General features: G+C 41.3%; 1 protein-coding gene across 3 annotated transcripts in view; it reads right to left on the reverse strand.

The window, feature by feature from the left end:
- Positions 1–1,890: 1,890 nt before the first annotated feature.
- The window catches only part of dnmt3bb.1 (DNA (cytosine-5-)-methyltransferase 3 beta, duplicate b.1), a 28,385-nt gene continuing 9,723 nt past the window's right edge, over positions 1,891–20,552 (reverse strand). The window contains exons 3-23 of one of the 3 annotated variants that reach the window (XM_029436266.1): positions 16,371–16,509; positions 15,793–15,878; positions 15,547–15,684; positions 14,942–14,950; positions 13,485–13,628; positions 11,425–11,583; positions 11,208–11,315; positions 10,236–10,377; positions 9,999–10,124; positions 9,643–9,687; positions 9,461–9,540; positions 9,006–9,118; positions 8,693–8,876; positions 8,322–8,406; positions 8,066–8,211; positions 5,635–5,725; positions 5,362–5,510; positions 5,148–5,233; positions 4,252–4,336; positions 4,018–4,136; positions 1,891–3,381 (exon numbers count right to left, since the gene is read on the reverse strand). In XM_029436266.1, the coding sequence (XP_029292126.1) occupies positions 3,240–3,381; positions 4,018–4,136; positions 4,252–4,336; positions 5,148–5,233; positions 5,362–5,510; positions 5,635–5,725; positions 8,066–8,211; positions 8,322–8,406; positions 8,693–8,876; positions 9,006–9,118; positions 9,461–9,540; positions 9,643–9,687; positions 9,999–10,124; positions 10,236–10,377; positions 11,208–11,315; positions 11,425–11,583; positions 13,485–13,628; positions 14,942–14,950; positions 15,547–15,684; positions 15,793–15,878; positions 16,371–16,509 (2,376 nt within the window). In that variant the 3' untranslated portion in view covers positions 1,891–3,239. The remainder of the gene's footprint in view (positions 3,382–4,017; positions 4,137–4,251; positions 4,337–5,147; positions 5,234–5,361; positions 5,511–5,634; positions 5,726–8,065; positions 8,212–8,321; positions 8,407–8,692; positions 8,877–9,005; positions 9,119–9,460; positions 9,541–9,642; positions 9,688–9,998; positions 10,125–10,235; positions 10,378–11,207; positions 11,316–11,424; positions 11,584–13,484; positions 13,629–14,941; positions 14,951–15,546; positions 15,685–15,792; positions 15,879–16,370; positions 16,510–20,552) is intronic. The other 2 variants (XM_029436268.1, XM_029436267.1) reach the window with 2 other exon arrangements.

Raw genomic sequence — 20,552 nt, forward strand, 5'->3', positions numbered from 1 at the left:
AAAATAAAATAATTAGCGGTTTGACCGATAATGTAAACTGGCAAATGTATTGAAGTTTTGCCTCTGAGGGTAAATCTTCAAACCAAAGGATTAACATTTCACGCAGGAAACATAGCAGTGTTTTTTTCAGCAGCCAAGCTGCGTTTTATTGAGTAAAGCTTAACATATAGGTGGCTATAAGAACACAAACATAAAAAAATACATCAACGCTTTTCCACTATTCAAACAAAGTATAAAAATAGCACAGAATCTGTTCTTTTGAAAGGCTTTTGCACTTTTCGGCTAAATAAAAAAATCCTCAAATGGGATTCTGATTAAAGATAAAGCACTAAAAGCCTACAAATACACAATGGTTTACATCTCAATAACCCAAGATATCACAAAGCTATTGATTAATATGCTCTATATTGTGCTTTAACATAACACATTTAAAGAAAGCAGTATACTGTTAATATATACTGTATGTGTTGTCAATATAAAAAGTCTTAAAAGAACAGTTACAAAACACAATAACTATATATTTTTTTGCGTAATTTTTTCAATCAAAACATTCAACTAGCGCAGCAGTATTAATTAAGCATGTAAACATTACTTTTTGTCTTTTTTTAAGGACTTTGAAATCAGACTTTAAAACTAAAAGATGTAACTTAAGAGGCCCGTTGAGCCCCGTGGACGAGTCTTACATTTCTAAACGGAACGGGTCATTTAAACATGAAAGGAAAAGGTTCTTAAAAAAGGCTTGTGCATTTTGTGTAAAAAAAGGGAAAAAAGTAGTTCTTGGTCAAGCAAGAGTTAAAACACTTGTAAACCTTTCTATCAATACAGTACGCAAAACATAGTTCCAGTGATAAAATACAAGCTATATATATATACAGGGCATGTGGAGCATAAAGCTACAGTATTCACAGAACAGATCCTACAGGAGGAGTGACGTACAGTTGCCCCTTTGTCTGAGGTAATGCCCATTTAGTATGATTTGGTGACAGCCGACATTTAAAAATCTCCCAGTTATCAAAATGAGGCAAAAAGATATTTCAAAGGAAAACGCCAAGTTTTGTGAGTTTGGTCACATCAAGTGAATTTGTACCAAAATAAAATATCAAAAATCCCTCCGTGTGGTGAAAATGCTAATGCTAAAGCTAAAGCTAAAACAGTATGACAGGTCATTAAAGGCAAAACAACAATGTGTTTCATTATTAAGGTGTATCATAAAATCTACATTATTGCAATAACTTGGCGTTTGAAGTTTCACAGGAAAACACTTCTTCTGGCAACAAATGTGCACCACATACGACATATTCAGACTCTTGTTTTCGCATAATTACTCAGAATTATTGATACATACTGTATACCAAAGCATGTGCACCACACCAGCCTGGTCTCTGGAAAATGACGTTCCCATTTACAGACACGGCATAATCAATTACTGCTCGAGGGAAATGTATTTCTTTGTTTTTAAAGCATCACAGTTTGTGTCCCGTGTGAAACCCACGTTCGCTTATTTACATCCGTAAATCATATAAAGAAACAAACATATTTTAAGCCAAATGATGTTGTTTTGTTATGTGTCAATTTAAAACGTTAATCACGTGTTTGAAGCTGCAAACATGGATGATAAACGCTTCCCTTGAAACGTAAGTGAGAACGCACTTTGGTTGGGTGGGAACGTCATTTTGTGGTCAACCTGCATCATCGAGATGATTTTCACGGCAGTCCTGTTTTTGGAAAGTGAAGAACTCCGATACCAAAGTAGTCGGTGGTAGTTTACAAAACATATTGCGTGTTCACCAGTGTTTTTGTTGTAAAACCACATTTACACAAAGTGACACTCTTTCCTGAATTCAACTTCTTTTAACCAAGACCCCCCCCCCCCCCCCCCCCACACACACACATGTGGAGACACTGGCATCGAGCCATTACAGTGAACTAAAACACTATTCATAAGATAAAATCTTAACTTCTACAGTAGGATAAACACTCTTTAACTCTTAGCTGTCTGAACGGTTCTCCACTCTCTATATCTCTGTTTTTGCATTGGCTTGTTTCAAGTATTTGTATGAAGCTATCAGGGAGACGTTAAGACTCAAAGTGTCACACTATCTATACAAAAACATTTTTATATAATCTTAGAACATTTTTTTCTTTTCTATCGAAGCTCAAAGTAAAAGACAAAAAGTAAAATCATTGTTCAATGATTATAAACTCTAAATTAAAAGACGATCCTGCTTCATCTCCAGGTTAGCTTGCGGTGCACCAGCTTCCATCGCTGAATGTATTTTCTTACCGAGCGCTTCTTCTATTGGCGTTTTGAAGAACTCAAACGTGGCGCTATGGTTTTCTTAGCACACACGCCTCTTACTCTAATATGTTGGGAAATTTAAGCAACTGGTCATTTTACCAAAGATTGATTTGTTAGCATTGACACCACAGCACCTTTGTGTCTGAGATGAGATGTGTATAGATGAAATAATCTGTTAATCTTTTATTATCTGGTACAGATGTGGATTTCCTTTCTCTTAAGAATTTTGACAGAAAACCCCAAATGTCATGTTTCATCTTTTTCTAAATTGAAATGTTTTGTTTTGAAATACATTCAGGCCGGAGGCTCGTGGAGCAGCAGCTCACTGTCCGTCTAATGACTTTGGTTCAAGTGCTTTTGTTAACATCAACAGCGTCTGTGTCAGCAGCCTGTTGTCACACGCTTCAATAATAAACTAAATGGAGGGATGAGCGACCTCTGAAATGTTTTGAACTTCCTTAAACAAAACAAAACGTTTGATACAGAGCCATTTAAAAATCTGTACCGTTGGTGCCATGTTCTCTATTTTCTACAACTACTAAGTGTTGTCAACTTAAAAACATTACCTTCTAAGGGCATATTAGAACATAAGTAAGACCCTGTTGAAATCACTGTACAGGCCTAATGTTAGTGAACAAAGCAGAAGAGTCCCTCTCTCTCTGACACGATGTCGTAGTGAATGCTGTATCTGTGTTAGTGTGTGTTGTGTGCGTTTAAGCTCGCTGTGCATTATCTCCAGGATACAAACAAACAGCTGTTTTCAGTATTTCCCAGTTACATTGATTTTTCGTGAAACTGGTTATTTGCCAAAGTGGAGAAAAACTTCCAGCTCTTTACAAAATGTGGCTGGCGGCGGATGTTTGTTTTTGGAGCCAGTTTGACACTCGTGAAGCTGGTTTGTAATCATAAGTGGCGTCTGTTTGCTGGCAATGGGTGGCGTCTATTCGCAGGCGAAGTAGTCCTTCAGTGGTGCGAACAGATGCCTGATGACGGGGACGCTCCAGGACCGGCCCAGAAGCTTCTGTCTGGCACCGCGGCCCATGTTGGACACGTCTGTGTAGTGGACAGGGAAGCCAAAGATCCTGCAGAGAGAAATAAACCGTTACCATCAGCTGAAATATACAAAGGTGTGTGAGCGCCATTGTGGTTTAAAAACAGAAGAAAACATTACATATATTATTCCAAGGATTCAAATCTGAATGTCCGAGTTTAACGCTGTACATTGACTGAAAGAACTCACACACTTAGAGATTATAAAGTCATAAATCATTTATAAAAGGATAATAAATATAGATTCATAGTTGGATCAACCTCATTACAGACGCCACCCATGTCAGTGTAGTATCCCTGCACAGGATGAACTAATCAAGTTTCACTTTGCAATCAGATTTAGAAATAACGAAATATCATTTTTCAAGTTTACATTATTTTCTTGTGACTTTATAATCTCACTCAAAATTTTGAGTTCTTTCTCAGAATATTCAGAATACCCCTCTCTGTGAATATTATTCATTACCTACAACGGCTCTGATACGACTTGAACAAATATTTTGGATCTTAAAAGCCTTTGTCTGCAATAGATCTGAAGGCTCTTTATCCTCATTAAACACTGTGTGTGTGTGTGTGTATATGTGTGTGTGTGTGTGTGTGTGTGTGTGTGTGTGTGTGTGTGTGTGTGTGTGTGTGTGTGTGTGTGTGTGTGTGTGTGTCCTGTTTACCTCTCCAGCTCAGTGCACCACAGTATGTCCTCCTTCCCGTTCATCAGGACAGGGAAGTGTTGATCCTTCCCTTGTTTGATGGAGTTGGAGCGTGTAGTGATGGTGCGCACCTTCCCAAACTGCAAAACAACAAATACACGGTCAAACAAGAACAACTAACAACTAAAGTAAGTAAAGTACAGAACTGTGAAGAGTAATATATATATTAGTATAATAATAGTAGATATATCAAACCTTTGCAACTCGGCCGTGATCCAGACAGTCCTGCAGCTTCAGCTTGTCCATCCCAGAAGCACACAGAGGCCTGAAACACACAGAACTAATCACACATATATATACATATATTATATATATATATATATATATATATATATATATATGTATATATATATATATATATATATATATTATATATATATATACATATACATATATATATATATATATACATACATATATATATTATATATATATATATACATATATATATATATATATATACATATATACATATATATATATATAATATGTAGTATATATATATATATATATATATGTATATATATGTATATACATATGTATATATATATGTTATATATATATACATATATATCTATATTTATATATATATATCCATATATCTCTCTGTATATATATATCTATACTTATATATCTATATATATAGATAGATCTCTATATGTCATCTATATCTCGACCTACTATCTATACTATGTCTCTATATATCTCCTCTATCTCTCTTGTCTCTTCACTCTCGCCCTCTCTCTCTCTCTCTCTCTTCTCTCTCTATTGTGTCTCTCTATCTATCTATCGCCTCTTCTCTTTTTACTTCTCTGCAACACTAAAATTGGTCTTGTTGCTGTAACATGTTGAACACGTCTGAACATGTGGAACATGTGGAACATGTCTGAAGATGTGGAACATGTCTGAACATGTGGAACACGTCTGAAACATGTGGAACATGTGGAACATGTTGAACATGTGGAACATGTTGAACACGTCTGAACATGTGGAACATGTGGAACATGTCTGAAGATGTGGAACATGTGGAACATGTGGAACATGTGGCACATGTCTGGTTTGTCAGGAGATATTTCGGAGTTCTTTCCTACCTGTTCATGCCCGGCAGGTTTCCCCAGAAGTATCGAGCACGGTGAGCAGCAGAGACCTCGATAGCATCGATCATCACAGGGTTGCACTGCAGAGTGATCGGTCGTGTTCATTTCAAAGAAAACTATGACTTCAAATATGTTCGTCGATTCCCATGACTAACACGAGACGATGACGAGACATGAACATGACATTTTGATGTTCTCGCACACTCACCTCCAGGAATCGAGAGATATCCCTCTTGTCATTGACTCCCATGGCGACCACGTTCTCGAACATCCAGAAGAACGGCCGGTTCTCTCCTTCTTTGGGCTTGGCCTCGTTCAGCAGACGGTAGAACTCGAAGAAAAGCCTCCCTGTGCCTTCTGGAGCAACACAACACAGAACATCAACCAACCTGCTTCAGCAAATTGGAAAGTTTGGTGTGTAAGTGCGACTCAAGTGAAGATTTCAAAGTCCCTGACATGACCTCCTCTGGCAGGTTCTTACCATAGAGCCCTTTCCTGGCAGGATTGACGATTGACAGGTCGTTGCAGGGACTTCCTCCAATCACCAGGTCAAACGGACCCCACTCCATCAGCTGAGAGGCGGCAGCACCAAGTGTTAGAAAGAGACACACGACTCAATTCCACTTACAAAACAGAGATTTTAGAACCAATAATCATCCGTAAGTCAGTTTATTAAATGTTTTCTCCTCGCAGTACTAATCTTTAATCTGTTGATTGCTCTCAATAATGTGCTGAATCTGAGGTGCACCAGCAACAGGCACAAGAAGCTGATTCAACCCAACAGATCAAGTGTAAGATGTGCTCAGCCTGTGTCCTCTTGTACCCTCACAGCAGGGGTCTTCACTATGTTTCCGTGAGAGCCACATTGAGAGGACAAAGTCAACAGGAGAGCCACTTTTACCGCAGAGTATGAAAAGCTATATCCAGTCATAAAAGCACGTCTGCTTATTAATCATCTCACCCAGTTTGAGCCTTTGTTGTCCAGAAACAGAAGAAAGCTGCTCTATTTTTATTTGATTACTCATTTCTCTTCCAGGTGCGTACGTTTCGTTGAATTTTGGATGCGTTGTTTAGAAATGCGGCTCCAGATGACTTCTCATTAAGCACGAAGGGTTCGACTCGTGGAGGACAAATACAAACTCCTCTGTCCACCTGTCTTGAATGTTCCTTTACTCGTCTTGTACGGCTCGTGCCTTTCTTTTTGTAATGGGAGCAGTCTGGTTTGATGCTCCAAAGACAAATCTTAATGTTCCTCGTGTGTCACGCTTTGTTTCTGTCCACCTGCTGTGCAACTCTTTAATAAGAAATCGATCCATGTTACGTCTGTAGAAACACACGCGAACTAGCACGTAATGGTGAAACGAGTGGACCGGAGCCAAACTAACGTATGAAGAGACAGGTTTAAATATCTTGTTTCTGTCTATATTTGCATCTTTTATCAATTATTATAATCACTTATTTGTAGGCTAATAGAGCAGACACTGTGTTTTAATGGGTTGTATGTAATAGCCCTGCTTGTTTTTATGAAATATCTGCATTGACTCCATAATCATATCTATCACCCTCTTTATTTAACCCACTGCCACGCGAGACACCAATTAAAGCTTGGCGAGCCGCGCAATGAGTAACTCTGCTCTACAGAGTCCTTTTACAGGAGGACAATGAGGGGAAGAAATTAAGGAGTCTCTCACACACTCACACACTCACACACTCACACACTCACACACACACACACACACACACACACACACAGACACAGAGTTCCGGAGGGGGTTTACTGAGGCTGAAGCTGCTCTTTGTCCTCTGAACTGAACCACGTCACTGCCAGTCTCTGTTTGGTGTGTGTGTGTGTGTGTGTGTGTGTGTGTGTGTGTGTGTGTGTGTGTGTGACGGCATTCGTCATTTGTACTTTTACGCTTTCCCGACAAGCGGCCTCTTTTTTAACCCTCATTACTTTCTTAGTGATATTGACGCCGCTCTCCTAGCATAGCATATGTAGTACGTAGTGAGTACTGGGCAGACGGACACACTGTTCGTCACAAAATAAATCCATAAATTGTTATTTTTACATTTCGTACATTGCGTTTGTGTTCATATTAAACAAACCACTCACTTATTAGTGTGTATCAGAGTCTAGAGGTGGTGTTAGGCACGTCTTTTAAACTTTGGACAGAGCTGGCTAGCTGTTATCCTCTGCCTCCAGTCTTTATGCTAAGCTAGGCTAATCGCCTCCTGGCTCCAGCTCCAAACACAGACACCAGAGTGGGATCAATATTCACATCAATCTCACCGTCAGGACAACAACCTCTAAATGTTTGCACCACACAAAAACTGAGACTGAGCAGTGGAGCTGAATCTGCTGACTCATGCTGCGCTTCAGGTGCACTTGATTTATCTCCTCTGACACCTGAGCCGCTTTCAAAGGCAACAAATCACTCAGCCCTCATCTGCGGTGAGATATGAGAGCTACTGTGACTGCATTTACCCCCAAGTCACAAAGTATAGGACAATCAAAACTTCACACATGCAAACACACAAACACACACACACACACACACACACACACAAACACATGGTATAGTTGTCAGTACATGTGTTTCCTAACTCCTGTCTCTATATTTCAACACTCACTGATTTGGTGCGGATTGAATGGATTGAATGTTTTACGACTTCTTTCGATCTCTTTGAATGACAACGTGGTTCACACAGCAGAGGAGACACACTCAGCACTGCCCTGTCTGATAAAGCCTTCATACATTCATGTGAATCAGTAATATCACACAACAATAAGCATTTTAGCCTAAAATGATCATTTGTTGGCTCCTTACCTTTATTGGACAGAGCAGACACTGAATAGCATTAAAGTGTTTTCTCTTATTTCAGTTATTATATTTAAACCTTTTCTTTCTTACGTTTTTGTGAGTGATGTTCCTGACATCGTGCACGTACTGGATCCTTCCTTCATGTCTGACAACGCCCACTGAGATGGAGTCCTCACACACCTCTGACGCCACGTACTGGTCCACCTTAAAACCCAGGTCCCTTAGAACCAGGTAGCCTGAAACAAAGACGCACATTCACAATGAATGAACCGCAAATGGTTCAAGAAATAAGTACAAACACATTCATTCACTGTCGGTCTCTTATCATTCACACGCTCCTCCTCACCTGTGGCAATGCCGTCAAACAGAGAGAGGACTCTGATTGGTCGTCTCTGCTCTGCAGGGACTGCTGGGAAAATCGTTGGTTTCTCCTGGAAGACAAACAAAAGGACGTTGCAGAGAAATGAAGACAAATCATATTTCTTATTAGACAGCAACTGTCAGACAAATAATAATATTTGAACAGATTTATCTTTATCTAATGTAACTGTAATGTAATCGTGCAACGCCCAGGCTGGGAACCACTGGGATCTACAGATACAAATATACAGTATGTAGATATGCTTTGACATAAATGTTACTGTTGGCGTCTCTAATATCTCACTTTGCCCAAACGGATCATTTACTAAACCTCTTAAAAAATACAAGTTGACTCACAAACTCCTGTCCGTTGTCGTTGGCGAAGAACTCCTGCAGCTTTAAACTCCAGTCGTGCCGTCGCTTCAGGACGCCGTACTGCAGCATCGGCTGGCACATGTAGCATCGCCACGGGTCCAGATAGCGGGCGTTGTTAGACGCTCCGGGATCAACCAGGATGTCCAGACAGTCCACGCAGAAACACCTGGAGGGAAGAGGAGAGGAGGTGAACGCACTAATAAACACACCGGTGGAGGAGTGCTTAATGTATTGTATTTACTGTGTGTGTGTGTGTGTGTGTGTGTGTGTGTGTGTGTGTGTGTGTGTGTCGGACCTGCAGCAGTTGGCGTTGCCGCAGAGCAGAACCTCTCGACCTCCGCAGCAGACGGTGCAGTAGGACTGGTAACCGTCGTCGTCGTACATGTAGGATATCTCCAGGTACACGTCCTGAACACACACAGAAAAAACACATATTGACAAAACTTCAACACATTTGGTATAAACTCAGGGATCATGTGCAAGTACTGCATGTTCAATGTGTTTGAAGTTTAAAACGAGCCTTGCAGAGCCTTGGAACTGGAGCTCTTGAATAAAATGGAGACATCATCACTTTTACTAGTATGACATGTCAACATGTGAGCCATTAAAAAAGTCTGTTGACAAGGACCCCTGAATGCACCACCAACAGGGATGAGAAGAAAGGGAAACGGTGCGCTCTTCAGGAACTCACCATGTCACACCTAATTATTCTGATTCTGAAAGAATGTCAAATATTGTTTCTTGCTCTACCTTGCATGTTTGGCACAGGCCTCCTTCAAACAGCGGGTGGAAGGTTGCTGCTCTCATCTTTCCACACGAGAGACAGAACTCTGCCAAAACACACACACATCACTCAACGAAACGTTTAAAATTAAATGACGCGATTAATGAAATCAGTTCCACGGAAACACACAATGTGAAAGTGTTTTCACCTTCTATACTTCTTTTATTCTTCAGAACTTCATTCACCATTTGTTCTGAGGAAGAGAAGGATCATGTAAAAGACACACATTTTTATTAACGTCACATTTTTCACATGCAGCCAAACTCAAATAAATACCCTGCTATACTAAAGTACACTCAAACTAATAAAACAGATGCAAAAATAATAACTTACACCAGCTTTAGGTAATAAGATATGATTGTATCTCTGCTCGTGTGAACCAGGCAGTCAAACGCCATCAACAATCCTCAAAGAAATGAGATTTGACTATATATATATATATATATATATATATATATATATATATATATATATATATATATATGCAGCATTCTGTAAAAGTACCTCTGCTGTAAGTCTCCTCGGGAGCGGCCTTAGTCTTACAGAGGCTGACTCTGGGCCGCTTGGCGCTGGGGAAATACTCTGGCAGGGAAACATCGAGGACCTGGTGGTGGTCCAGAGGGTTACTGTCTGCAGGGAAACACAAAGACACACAAACTTCACTCTTCATTCCTCGCTGAACGGCACATTTGAAGACAGTTTGTGTGTGTATGACTGGTTTGGTGCTGCTGCCTTGCTCACCGGCCGTGTGTGTAGGTTTGAGTCCTTCCTCTCCTTTGGGCAGGAAGCCGCCGTTAGCCCAGTCCAGCATGGGTTTGACTTGGTCTTCTGGATTGTCCGACTCGCAGGGAGGAAACTTCTTCTCCGCCCGGATACTGGACATCTGTGAAAAAGACATGTGACACTATGTGAGACAAAAAGACGACAGAAGTTAAACACACAAAGTGACATCAAGTTTTAGATTCAGCCAAGTTGATAGAAAGCTCCGGGAAGAACTATTCAGATCCTGTACTTGAGCCAACGTAGCAATACCACACAGTGTCAAAATGACAGCATTATATAAATCCTGCATTTAAAATCAAGCAAACAAGTTATTATCAGCTAAATGTGCTTCAAGTCGCAAACAAGTGTCCAAAATGTAAGAGTTCTTTCAGAGTTTTGAATGTTTAAACTTCCTTCTCTTCTTTTAGTCCTTTAAGTACAGAGATGAGATTGTCAGGCTGAGAGAAGATAACAAGGCAGAGGAGTGACAGTCGAGGATCAAGGCTCCTCACTGAGGGATGACAGGATGTAGACGGGCCGAACGATGCAGACAAAACACAGTTCAGTCACAAGGAGGAAGAAAACAGAAGCGTGAAGAAGCCTGCAGGCTCACACTGCAGCACATCTGTCAGCTACAAGTCATAAAGCAGACACACACACACACACACACACACACACACACACACACACTGTGGTGTAAACATGCATAAAAGCACTATCCAGCGAACCAGTGTGTTCTTGGCTGGAAAACATAACAGCGTGTTCATACAGCAGAACTCAGATCTGAAACATGATCAGCCACTGACACCTCCCCAAACACACACACACACACACTCCTACATACAGTCAATGTAATTGGAGACACCTGTACTAAAGAAGAAGAAGAAGAAGACGAAATACAAACAAAGGTCAAGTGAAGATTAGGTGCTTTGTATACACGTTGACGTTTACCTCCAGAGCTTGGAAGATAGCCCTGCGGTAGGAGGCCAGCTTGGTGTAGGAAGCCTGGCTGAAGAACTTGGGGAAGGCGGTGATGGAGTCCAGTTTGTCTGCTGAAACCTGGAGACAAAACATGCTGCATCAAAAACAGTCCGACATGTACACATAGGATTTGATTTCCCTCTCCTTCCCTCCTTCAGTCTGTCTGGTTTTCTTCTTCCTTCCTCACCTCAGAGAACTTGCCGTCTCCAAACCACTGCAGCCACCTCATGCCGTGGCTGGCCTGCCGCTTGCCGGTGGCGCGCCACGTCACAACGATGCCGGGCCACCAGGAAAAGCCCTTGATCTTCCCCCACACTAGCTCACCGATGCCAAAACCCTTGTTGTCCTGGATGGAGGAGGAAGAGTACAGATGAGGCAGAGGGGAGAGTAAGGTCACAGTCGTGTACTTGACACTATTTTAGCGATGCAAAAAATGTGTTGTGTTAGTACAGAAGGACATAGAAGAAGAGTAAACAAGATGTACACATGTAGAGACGTCAAGGAGGGCAGAAAAGTCAAGTTAAACTTCTCCCTTTCACTGACGACAGACAACAGGCCGTGTTGGCAGCAACATCTTCTTGTCTAGCTGCCTTGATTAAAGGATAGATTAGATTGTATTATACAGAAGATAAAACCCCCTGTGCACACTTTTTGTTTTGCCAATTTCAAAAACCTTGTGTCTTGACCGAAGACGTAAAAAAGAGAAAACTAAAAGAAGTCGAGAGAAACGTTGATATATCAACTTTCTCCTAAAACTAAAACTCTGTGGCTATAATGAGGGGATAGAGATATATACAAATCCTCCTGTACTCTGAGTTTTAAAACAGAAGCTGGATCTCACAGCTGACCAGACTTCTGTGTGAAAGAGAAAAGCAAGAGCAAGTTTTCCTGCATGGATTATGGAAAAATCTGAATTGTATCCAGATTTAATGGACAGATCTTTAAAGAATAACAATAACATCATCTGGGGTTTAAGTCCCTCTACACAATTTGTTAAATAATACCATAATTTAATTTTTATCGCCATCTTTCTTTCTTTTGTGACTTGTTGTCACAGGATTTCTATGCTTGCAAACAAATCCAAGTGGAGGTCAGACTGTGTGATCCTTCAGTGCGCCTCAAGAGAGAAAAGGCTTTTAATGGACTGACTCCTCTAAAGGATGCTACGCTACATGAATCCTGCCTGAATCCAGTGAAAACACACACAAACACACGCACAAAGAAAAGCATGTGTACTGCGAGACGGCGTGCATGCAGACCCGAGACATGCAGGACACACACACACACACACACACACACACACACACACACACACAGGCTCTGCTGTGCAGACACGAGGTTGTCATGACCTGAAAGAAACTATTGATACAGAGTAAACACAGCCAGACTGTGCGTGTGTGTGTGTGTTTGCAGCCACCTGCACTAACACAAGGCCAGGTGGAGGAGGCTCTATGGTCTGTGAAGGGAGTTACCCTCCTCCTCTTTCTATCACTGCCAAACCACCACTTCCCCTTTTTATAAAATGCTGCTTCTCCTGCATCGATGCAGCTGTCGACTCTCTATCTCTCTCTTTTTCTTTCCATTTGATCATCCTTAAACCTGTTCCAAGTGTGCGTTCAAAGTATGTTTCTAATGTCTGTAAGTTTTGTAGTTTATTTGATCGTCTTTGAAGTGTAAATTGCAAATTTGTTCCGGTAGCGGTACCTCGAGGTAGAATTTGGCAGCCAACTCTTTAGTGACTATATGGCCAAGCAAAACAATATATTAAGATATCATGTTGGTGAAGATTTGATGAGATGTGCAGGAAAATTCCACATAGCTGGAAATCTACGACTGATAGACTTCCATTGAATCAAGGAATGTGGTGCACATTTATTTAAAATTAATTAGATGCACAAAAAACTAGTTCTATCTAGCATGTCCGAGATAAATTTCCACTAGATTTTCACCAAATCTGCATGACTGGGTTAGACTAAGATATCTTATCATATTAGTAATGCCAAAGGAGTGCCTCATAAGTTTTTATTGGGAGTGATTTAAACACCTGTAATCTTTAAACATCTGGAGCAGGACAAGGACATGTTCAGCACCTGCAGGGCCGACATCCTGTTTTTGTGTCTTTTTCATTCATCTCTTAGGAGATCTTCCAAGTCATCCGTCTGCCCCTATGAGTGGATGGAAATGTAGTTTCTAGTCCTGTTATCTGATCCTTCCTCCTGCTAACGCTCTCTCTCACACACATCTTACATTGTACTCTGGCTGGATCTTGGAGCTGGATGAAGTGCTGATGCTCTGGGCCGAGTCCTTTGAGTCTTGTTCCATCAGCTCCACACGGGGGGCTTCAGGGACCCCGACGGACACAACTGGAGCCACCCGAGGACCACCACCACTCTGACGGAGAGAGAGATAAAGACAGAGGTTTATTAGACTCAAAGAAGTGCCTGCACTGCAAAGCTATTCCCAAAACGGGAAGACGGACTTATCAAAAGGAGAGTCTGACAATATCAGCGAAGTGTTTCAGAGAGGGAGAGAAAATGTTGTTAATAGTTTAGCCTTCTGCTAACCGTAGCAACGGCTAACGACAGTGGCTAAATCACAGACAATAATCCTAACAGTTTAGTCTGCTGCAGCTAGCTCACAAATTTGGCTATGGTTAGCAGAAGGCTAAACTATTAGAGAGATGGAGAGAACATTTTTACTAATAGTTTAGCCTTCTGCTAACCGTAGCAACGGCTAACGGCAGTGGCTAAATCACAGCTTCAGTTAGCAGAAGGCTAAACTATTAGTAGAAATGTTCTCTCCATCGCTCTAATACTTTAGTCTTCTGCTAACCGTAGCCAAATCTGTGAGCTAGCCGCAGCAGACTAAACTATTAGCATTATTTTCTCTCCATCTCTGAAACCCTTCGCAGATATTGTAGCTAGCTAGCTAGAGCCTCAAATCAAACAAAGAAAACAGGACGGTGATTCTCATAGAATTGCAGCTATATAACGGCATCAGTCACGATGACGTGTGGATGTTTGAATTAATGACTAGTACACGTAGAGGTTGTACAGGTACAGGTGCATACGCCCATGAGAGCTGCAGTATCAGGGCTGTATTCTCAGAAGCACTTTTCACCTGAGGACAGGCTGTTCTGAGAACATACACAGATCAATCGTGGCCACAGACAGTCAGACACACACCACCCATGTCATCTCAAACTAGAAATCACTGCAGCTTCTTCAAAGGCAGTTTGGAGGAATTTTAGTCCCCGCTTCCAACTCTGTGCTTGATCAAGACATCAGTCGAGTCAGTTTATGGATAGACACAGAGAGTGAAAGTTTGCATCCAGCTGTTTTTTATTTTTATAAATCGTAATCACACACAGTCAAAAACCTCATTAAAAATACAAGAAATGTGATGCTAAAAATCACAAAGAAGTTCTTAAGCTTTTAGGCTGAGGTAGAAACGTTTATGTATCGATGAAGAAAAGATTCTCTGCAGAGTTAAATGAATGTAGACATAGTTCTGTTTGCCTCTGCGCCACTAGAAAGCCCGAAAGACAAATAAATATAAAATAAGAACGATTGCTTCATATGTGCAGAAAAAAAAGAGAATGTTCCAGCTTTACAAAATAGATACTGACAATCGTATTCATGTGTTGCTGTGTCCTCTTCAGAATATTTGTTTAACAGTAGATGAAGTAAAAAAAAAACACTGACTTGCATTTTCTTTTGTATTTGGATGGAAACCAGGTACCGGAGGTAAGAGAGACAGCACGGAGAAACAGACAAACAAAACAAGACATAAAAGATCAATCCTTCTTATTCTCTAAAACATTCAACAGCTTAAATCTGCAAGAGTTTAAAAATAATTATGTATTTGTTTTGAACAACCACATTTTTATATATTTGGAAATTCTTCTCACAGGCTTTTTATGGAGACACCAGGATGTGGGGAAGTACAGACACAGTTGAACTGCCTGAACTGTGTGTTTTAATGTTCCACTGCATTGCAAAACTGTGCACCAGAAACTACAGCCTGGAGGGTTAAAAGAACATGTCTGTGTTTGACAGCACCTGATTTGGATTATCTTAATATATGGAAAGTTTAGAAATAAGCCTGAAGAAAGGGTTCAAACAAGGACTAAAATGTATTTTAAAAGAAACACCACAGCATCTGGAGATGGAAGACAACCCTCGGTTTAAAGTTGGGTAAAAAAAACTGGAGATGTGCACAGCACCGAACTGTGTGTGTGTGTGTGTGTGTGTGTGTGTGTGTGTGTGTGTGTGTGTGTGTGTGTGTGTGTGTGTGTGTGTGTCTTTACCAGTAACATGATGTGCTCCTGTTTGCGGCTCTGTCTGCGAGGTTTGTTGTGTGTGTGCGGCTTCAGTCCGGCCTGGAAGATCGTTCTGGGTCGAGGCGTTTGTCTCAAACTCAACTGAGACGCTCCAGAAGTCTTGTCCTGGAAACAAACACAAACACAATCAGTGGATTGAATGTCACATTTCCCCCAAAGAAGATTTATGAACACACTTCCCCGATATGAAGCGGTGTGTGTCTGTGGTCTTACCTGGCTGTAGGAGTCCCAGGTAGTTTGTTCCTCCTCTGACTTCTTCCTGCTTCTCTTCCTGCTTCCCTCCGAACACTGGTTACCATCTGAGAGCAGAGAAAGCAGGAGATCAACAGAAGGTTCGACAGATGGGCCAAAAGAAACTCAATATCTTCAAGAGTCACTTCTTATAGGTGCAACTTGGCTACACTATGTTTTGTCTGGGTGTCCGCAGCTTGCGTGCAATGCATCCTGGTAACTGTAGCAATATACAACGCGCGGATCATCAACACTGGTTGGACACGTGAAAGGTGCCACATTGTCCCTTTAAAAGAATCAGTTTATGCCACAGTTTCAGGAGAACCGCAGGTCAGTGATCCTAAACATACAGACACAGTTCTTGTTTGCCAAAGTCACATGACTTCAGTCCAACTCATAATACAGACTAAAAGCAAAAACACCTTGGAACAAGCAAGGAAAGCTTTGCAACAGACGACATAAAACATGTGACACTTGATGTTTGAGAGAGTGTGTGTGTGTGTGTGTGTGTGTGTGTGTGTGTGTGTGTGTGTGTGTGTGTGTGTGTGTGTGTGTGTTACCTTGAGGTGAGGCAGCGTCTCCGTTCTGCTTCGGGCTGAAGGGGGAAGGCGGTTCGGCCGCGGTCAGAGGGCTGTTCTCATTGGTTAGCTCCACTCCACTGTCGTTCTCTGACAGAGGCGTGGCTCCATTCACCGGCGCCTGCGGACAGAGGAAGAGGAAGATGAAGAACAACGTCAGGGAAGGTGATTTGTAGACTTTTATCTCACCAGCTGACTTTTACTGTAAAACGGCTCAGACTCTGTGATGAGTGAAAGAGGGTTGACTACAACTCCCAAGGTGCATTTCAGCGAGAAACATCTATGTTTAAAGTTCTGTCACAAAGGATAGGAATATGCTGTTGGGAAAACTTAAATGATTTAACTTCCATATCCTTTGTTACATTCTGCTGGCAGTATGTATTTTAAATCAAATTTAGAGCCGTTCGCCAAAAACAATATGACTTCAGGATCATTCTGAGGATATTATCAAAACAAATTGATATTTTAAAATGGGAATTATACTTTGCTAAACTATTATTGTTATGTTATATGAAGTCTAGAAACCACTTGACAGAAGCTAATGAAGAATAGAGAAAGACAGCACAGCTCCACACAGCCTCCGCCTGCGTGCCCACACAGAGCTGATGACGTGTGTTTGATGGCTGACATCAACGCTCAACATCAACAAAGCCTCAGGCTGCGCAGGCATAATGTCTGCTATTAAACTGTCACATGATATTCCTGTTGTATAATCTGTTAGATAACATGCATGACACTGAGCTACATGTGCAACCTGTTGGACAAATCTTCGAACCCTCAAAGCGTAACTTACGATCGCTTCGTCAGAAACCTTTCCAACTGGGTCACCTGTTTCCAGAAACAATGTATATCTACGTATCAGCGTATTGTACAGCTAGTGTTATATTCTACTATATTACATGCCAGTAATATTCACTGATATTTTAAGGTTTGACATCTGACACAACGCATTTGGAATTTGGAAAAGGCAGCGAGACTAACATCACGAGCGTTAGAGAGTTTTTTGCTGACCGAGACAAAGCAGCAGTTGACGAGATCATTACTTTAAGCCTGAAGCTCCTTTAAGCCCTTCCCTCAGGGCGTTGCTTTAATAAAAAAAACATCAAACTCAAACAGTAATGCTTCAATAGAGCCAAAGTATTCAGATACATTCAGGCACGCCCACCTGAGGTAAACCATCTGACTCAACACAAACACTGGGGAAGAGCATTCGCTGCCAGTGCCAGTGAGTCATCAGAGGAGCGTCAGCGTTCACCAGAGGAATCAGCGCAGGTGAGCAGGAAAGCTTTTAAAACCGTTTCCCTCCGCATCATCTCATCCCAGGTGAGGGAGCGAACCTGTCGGGTGCGTTTCTGTGGCAACTGATCTCAGCTCACCTTTGTTTTGGATTTTAAAATACAACATCCCACTTGAAATACTGATTCCATCTAATCCCTCTTTTATAGCCGCTCAGATTAGAGGAAGACCGAGTACAAAGGATTTAGAGATGCTGCTGTATTTAGGTAACACCAAGGGAGATTTAAACGTGTGTGTGTGTGTGTGTTTAAATACAGTATGTGTGTGTGTGTGTGTGTGTGTGTGTGTGTGTGTGTGTGTGTGCAAGAGAAAACATTAGTTATGTATGTTAACACAGGCAGCTTAAAGATGAATTTTTCCCACTCTGCTGTTCATAATCACGACCACACACATGTCAAGTATCCTTTAAATGATATGTTAACCACCAGTAATAAGTCAATGTGTTGGGAAAACTAACTTTATTTTACAAATAATGTTGATTTGGTGTAAAAACAACTTGACAAACCTGGAGCAAAGCAGAGAGAGGAGAGACGGAGCAGCTGTGCAACAGATGGAGCATTGTGCGATTGTGCAGACGTTTTAAGGAAAATCACAGCTTTGCATATCTGAAGCTGTTTGTGATTGTTAAACGTCGTAAAACAGGGAATGCATGCGGTGTGTGAGAGTGATGAATGAACTCAGTGAACTTGTGAATGAAGTGTGCGCTCAAGATGGCTGAGAGGGAGAAGTGGTGGCAGGAGAGCGAGAGAGACTGACAGGAGAGGGAGGGAAAGGTTGGCAGGGCCACCAGAAACATTAGGAATAATACTTTAGGGATATAAACAATTAAATGTCAACTTTATTTTTCATTATCATTTCTGCACTCGCAATTTTCAATGTATAAAAACCTTTTTTCAAATGATGATTGTATCCTGCAGAGTGATTTCTTCAGACAATTCAACTCTATTGAGAGAGATCTTTCTGGGTGACGGGTTTCTGGAGGTGAACGGAGGCGAGGAGTGGCTGCAGAGCGAGCAGCGAGAACGTTTGGTTCACGAGTGAGCAGAGAGGAGAGACGGGAACAGCTGTTGTGAGTCAGCGCAGATGTTGATACTGTATTACAACTACTGTGTGAAGTTGTAATCTGTCAGATATTAATATCCAAAGCTGAGAAATAACTCGGTTAGAATGGAAGACAGCGGTGCAACCGTGGTTTCAGGCCAGATGTGGTTCTGTCTGTTGGGTTTTATGGGACTTTCCAACAATTAAGTTATTTTGATGGAAAATAATTATGTTTTTATTTGAGGATTTGAAAAACAATGAAGCATCTCTGATTATTTTCTTAGCTGACCTCTGTTAAAATGAAAATGGGCACAAAGTAAATTTCACAGGACATGACCTCTGTGATATTTATCAGCCCTGGATGAAGAGTCACAGCTGGAGGAAGTCTGACTGCGTGGAGCACAGCTGTTGTTTGTGGCCTCGGCTGCCACAGAACACTCAAACAAACCCATTAAAACATGAACAATATGATTTAACCCTCTGAACCCCAAAACATGTGCATGATTTCTTAAAGAAACAAACAAACAGTTGATATATTCACTGACTTACTGACTGTCCTTGAACACATCGTGTGTAAAGAACAATTTGCTCAGGAAAAACAAATCGAAACTTAAAACTGATATTTCATCTACATGTCTCGCTTTTCTCTAAATAGATCCTGTAAAAAACATTTAATTCTGTGCTGATGAACGTCAGAGACTAAATATATAACCGCCACAGAAACCTGAAGGGCTTTCATATAATGCATCTGCCTTCTCTGTGTCATACAACCGAAACATAATAACAACATCTCTAACCGTTCCTTTAGGCATGAACTTATCTCAAGTTAGATTTTGTTTTTGTGACCGTTAGTTCCAACTTTCAGTACTTTGATTTAAGGCACGGCCCCTTGATTGACAGGTAAATCCAACCAATGGCAATCCAGAAAAAGGGTTTGCTACACACCTCCTGTCGGGCAGTATGTTCCACAATAAGGAGCCAAATCTGAATGTTTTCAGACCACCAAAAGCTGACTGCTTGACTTATTTCATAGTAACTTTCATATTTATTTCATATATATTCAAATTTCATAGTTCACTTTATAATATGTCCCCTTAAAAACCCTCTTGTTCCTTTTCTCCTTCTACACCCCGACTGTCCTGTCACCCCTCCTCTTGTTTTCTTTTTCCAACTCGTTCTGTTGAAGTCTTTACTTTGTCTCTTTGTAAAAGCTTCTCCGAGTCCACAGAGAAAAGGAGCCGAGACAGAAGCTTTGTGGCTCCCGAAGAGTAAAAGCTGAAAACATCGTTCTTTACATCCCTCGTCCTAGAAGCTTTAATCCCCTCCCCTCTATGTTCGGATATTGCCAGGATGAGAGCGTTAGTTAAATTAGTGTAGTGTGAAACGGTTAATTGCTCATTCCAACGACTCTGGTTTCAGACGGGAGCAGAAAATTGGATTTGATGTCGGCAAGGTAGCTGTGTGACCATCGTCATCATGCTCCATTAACCTGCCCTTCAGGATATCCATCACTCCTCCTCCTCCTCCTCCTCCTCCTCCGGCAGACATGAACATGTCCAATGAAGCATTAAAGTAGCACAAATGATCCTTCCCCCCCCCCATCTGCCGCCCCTTTATCTCTTTTATAGTTCAAATACTGCAACTACAACTATTTCTACTGCAGTTTCAAGTGTGTGGAGCATACATCCTGCACTCTTATTGGCTGTGTGTGTGTGTGTGTGTGTGTGTGTGTGTGTGTGTGTGTGTGTGTTGTAAAGCTGCATGTAAATCCTTGCACTGTGCAGACTTCACCGACCTACGTCACACACACATTCCGCACCGAGCAAC

The sequence above is a fragment of the Cottoperca gobio genome, chromosome 7 (assembly GCF_900634415.1).
Source record: "Cottoperca gobio chromosome 7, fCotGob3.1, whole genome shotgun sequence".
NCBI lineage: Eukaryota > Metazoa > Chordata > Actinopteri > Perciformes > Bovichtidae > Cottoperca > Cottoperca gobio.